A 2,953-nucleotide genomic window follows, 5' to 3' on the forward strand; every position below is an offset into this window, starting at 1 on the left:
GGACTGGAGAGGTGCGAGTGTTAGCAGGGAGGCCGCAGAGGAGGATGTTGCAGTAGTCAAGGTGAGAGATGTGGGTTATAAATAATCTAGTGATAGAGAATGTATAACTGGTGTTGTAAGGTTTAACTTGAGGGACGGGTGTGTCATTTTTCAATGTATATAACTAGGTAACTATGTAAATATTAGTAGAATAATTACACAAGTACAGTAATTACACAAGCCTCATTAGGCCTAAGAGATCTATTTAATAATCTATTACATTTATGTTGTAAAATTTGATGACAGATCCACTTAGAGAATTTTCTGTTCTAAATATCTGTTAACACAATTGTTAGAACAATTTTTGTACAATAACGGAAACATTATTAATGAAAACAATGATATATAATTAAAAATAATATCAGGATCAAAACTTTTGGGTCTTTTCGCTTTACTGACTATACATGAAAATATGTATAACTTCTCTTTGTACCAAGAATTTTATCTCCTGGCATTTACCAAATATGAAAATATTCAGCTTTTGATTTTTCTTGTCATTTTAATAATTTATCTGCTCTGCGTTCTGGAAAATACTCTTGTTACCTTCATTGTATGTCTGACCTCTCAGCTGCATAAACCTATGTATTTTTTCCTATGTAACCTCACAGTCCTGGATATCATATACGTCTCTGCTATCTTACCAAAATTAATTGTGATCACATACACGAGAGACACTGGTATATCAAATGCAGGATGTTTCACACAAGTATTTTTGTATGTCTTCTGCATTGGAACCGAATTTTTCTTACTTGTGTGTATGGCCTACGACCGATACGTGGCCATTTGTCTTCCCTTACATTACATGCTTATTATGAACCCCAAGAAATGTATGGTTTTAACTGCATTTTGTTGTAATCTTGGCGTGTTCAATGCCATGATGTATGCTCTGCTCATCTCTAAGCTATCGTTCTCCAGTTCTCGTGAAATCAACCATTTCTTCTGTCACATGAAATCAATACTTGCGCTCTCCTGCAGTGACACCACCAGCATCAGAATTTTGATAACCGTTGATGGCATAGTTTTGGGGTTCTTCCCATTTACACTCATTCTTGTTTCTTATATATACATCATATTAACAATTCTGAAAATGCATTCTGCATCGGGAAGACACAAGGCCTTCTCTAGTTGTTCTTCTCATCTAATGGTCGTTTTATTGTTCTGTTTGACGTCTCTCATTCTTAATATGAAATCAGAAGCCAAGTTTTCACAAGAACAGGACAAGCAGCTGTCTTTGCTGTACATTGGCATTGCTCCTATGTTGAATCCAATGGTATATAGTTTACGAAACAAAGATGTCCTAGAAGCCATCAAAAGACAAATTCTCAGAGCTCCCAAACTTTTGTTACGTTGCAAGCATAGATGAGTGAATTGTATTCTTTTCTGAATGGAATTGAATTCTATTTGAATTTTACAAAAATCTGTGTACTTCAGAATACAGATTTTTTTTCAATTTGAAACCTTGAGAATTCAGCAAAATGGTGGTCAGCTGCGGATGCAATTATGCGGAACTATAGTGGGCTGGCAAATAGTTAAGAAAAATAATGATGCTCATCTCGCTGCCCAATTGTCGCAATGTCCCTACAGCCCACTGTTAGATCTTCAACGCCTTTTCTTCACACCTATCACCCATTCTCTCTGGCTTCTTCACTCCAGGGTGGGTCTTCTGGGTCTACTATGCCATGAAAGTCACTGCATGCCATGCCGTCGTGGCATGGGTCATGAGTTCACAATGTGTGTTGCCCAAGAGAGGTGCCTGAGGCCTACTTGACCCAAATGAACCTTCTTGGAGTAAAGATGCCAAACAGACTGCATGATGGCCAAAGGGGAAAAGAAGATGTGTGAAACACCAGATTTGCGGAGATGACAATTGAAAAGAAACAAGGTTGGAAAGACGTGCTGCACAAGTAGGATAACAAATCCGTCATCAATATCAGAAAAAAATATGGCACTCTTTTTGGTGTATTCATCAGGAATATTTATTAACAGTGGCAAAAGCAAGAAAAAAAAATAGAGACGTTGCAGTTACTACTAGTGATGAGCGAGTATACTCGGTACTCGAGATTTCCCGAGCACGCTCGGGTGTCCTCAGAGTATTTGTAAGTACTCGGAGATTTAGTTTTCAGTGCTGCAGCTGAATGATTTACATCTGTTAGCCAGCATAAGTACATGTGGGCATTCCGTAGCAACCAGGCAACCCCCACATGTACTTATGCTGGCTAACAGATGTAAATCATTCAGCTGCGGCGCTGAAAACTAAATCTCCGAGTACTTTCAAATACTCTGAGGACACCCGAGCGTGCTCGGGAAATCTCGAGTACCGAGTATACTCGCTCATCACTAGTCACTACAAGACCTTCATTATTCCTTTGGATAGTAGAGGACTATGAGCTGCAGCACCAGGTGTGGGTCTGCAGTATCCACTGCAAAGACTGAAATTGTTCCAGTCTTAGCAGTGGACACTGCAGACCCACACCTGGTGCTGCAGCTCATAGTCCTCTACTATCCAGGTGACTGATGAAGGTCTTGTAGTGACTGAAACATCTCTATTTTCTTTCCGATTTTGCCACTGTTAAGTAATATTCCTGTGGAATACACCAAAAGAGTGCCAAGTTTTTTGTGGGGATGGCAAGACAGGTGAGCGGTGAGGTATTACTTTTCTTATATCATATGTTTCTTATGCTCTGTAGTATGTAGAGACCCCAAAACCCCAGACCAAAATAAAAGAATTTTCTAATAAAATGTGCGTGATTTGGCAAATTAAAATTTTGACAAATTTTCTCAAATCTAGTTGATTTCTACTTTTAAATGTATTATGCTGGGATAATAAGTTGAACAAGGTTCCAATCCCAACACCTTCCTGATGTTAATTTTTCTTCCCTTCATTTGAAATTCTTATCATATGTGTGCAGTGAGA

General features: G+C 38.6%; 1 protein-coding gene across 1 annotated transcript; it reads left to right on the forward strand.

Annotated features, from left to right (window-relative positions):
- Positions 1–451: 451 nt before the first annotated feature.
- Positions 452–1,402, forward strand: LOC138674646 (olfactory receptor 5AR1-like). Its single transcript, XM_069762462.1, has one exon. The coding sequence runs from the start codon at positions 452–454 to the stop codon at positions 1,400–1,402; it is 951 nt and encodes a 316-aa protein (XP_069618563.1).
- Positions 1,403–2,953: the final 1,551 nt, after the last annotated feature.

This window comes from Ranitomeya imitator, chromosome 4 (genome assembly GCF_032444005.1).
Source record: "Ranitomeya imitator isolate aRanImi1 chromosome 4, aRanImi1.pri, whole genome shotgun sequence".
Taxonomy (NCBI): domain Eukaryota; kingdom Metazoa; phylum Chordata; class Amphibia; order Anura; family Dendrobatidae; genus Ranitomeya; species Ranitomeya imitator.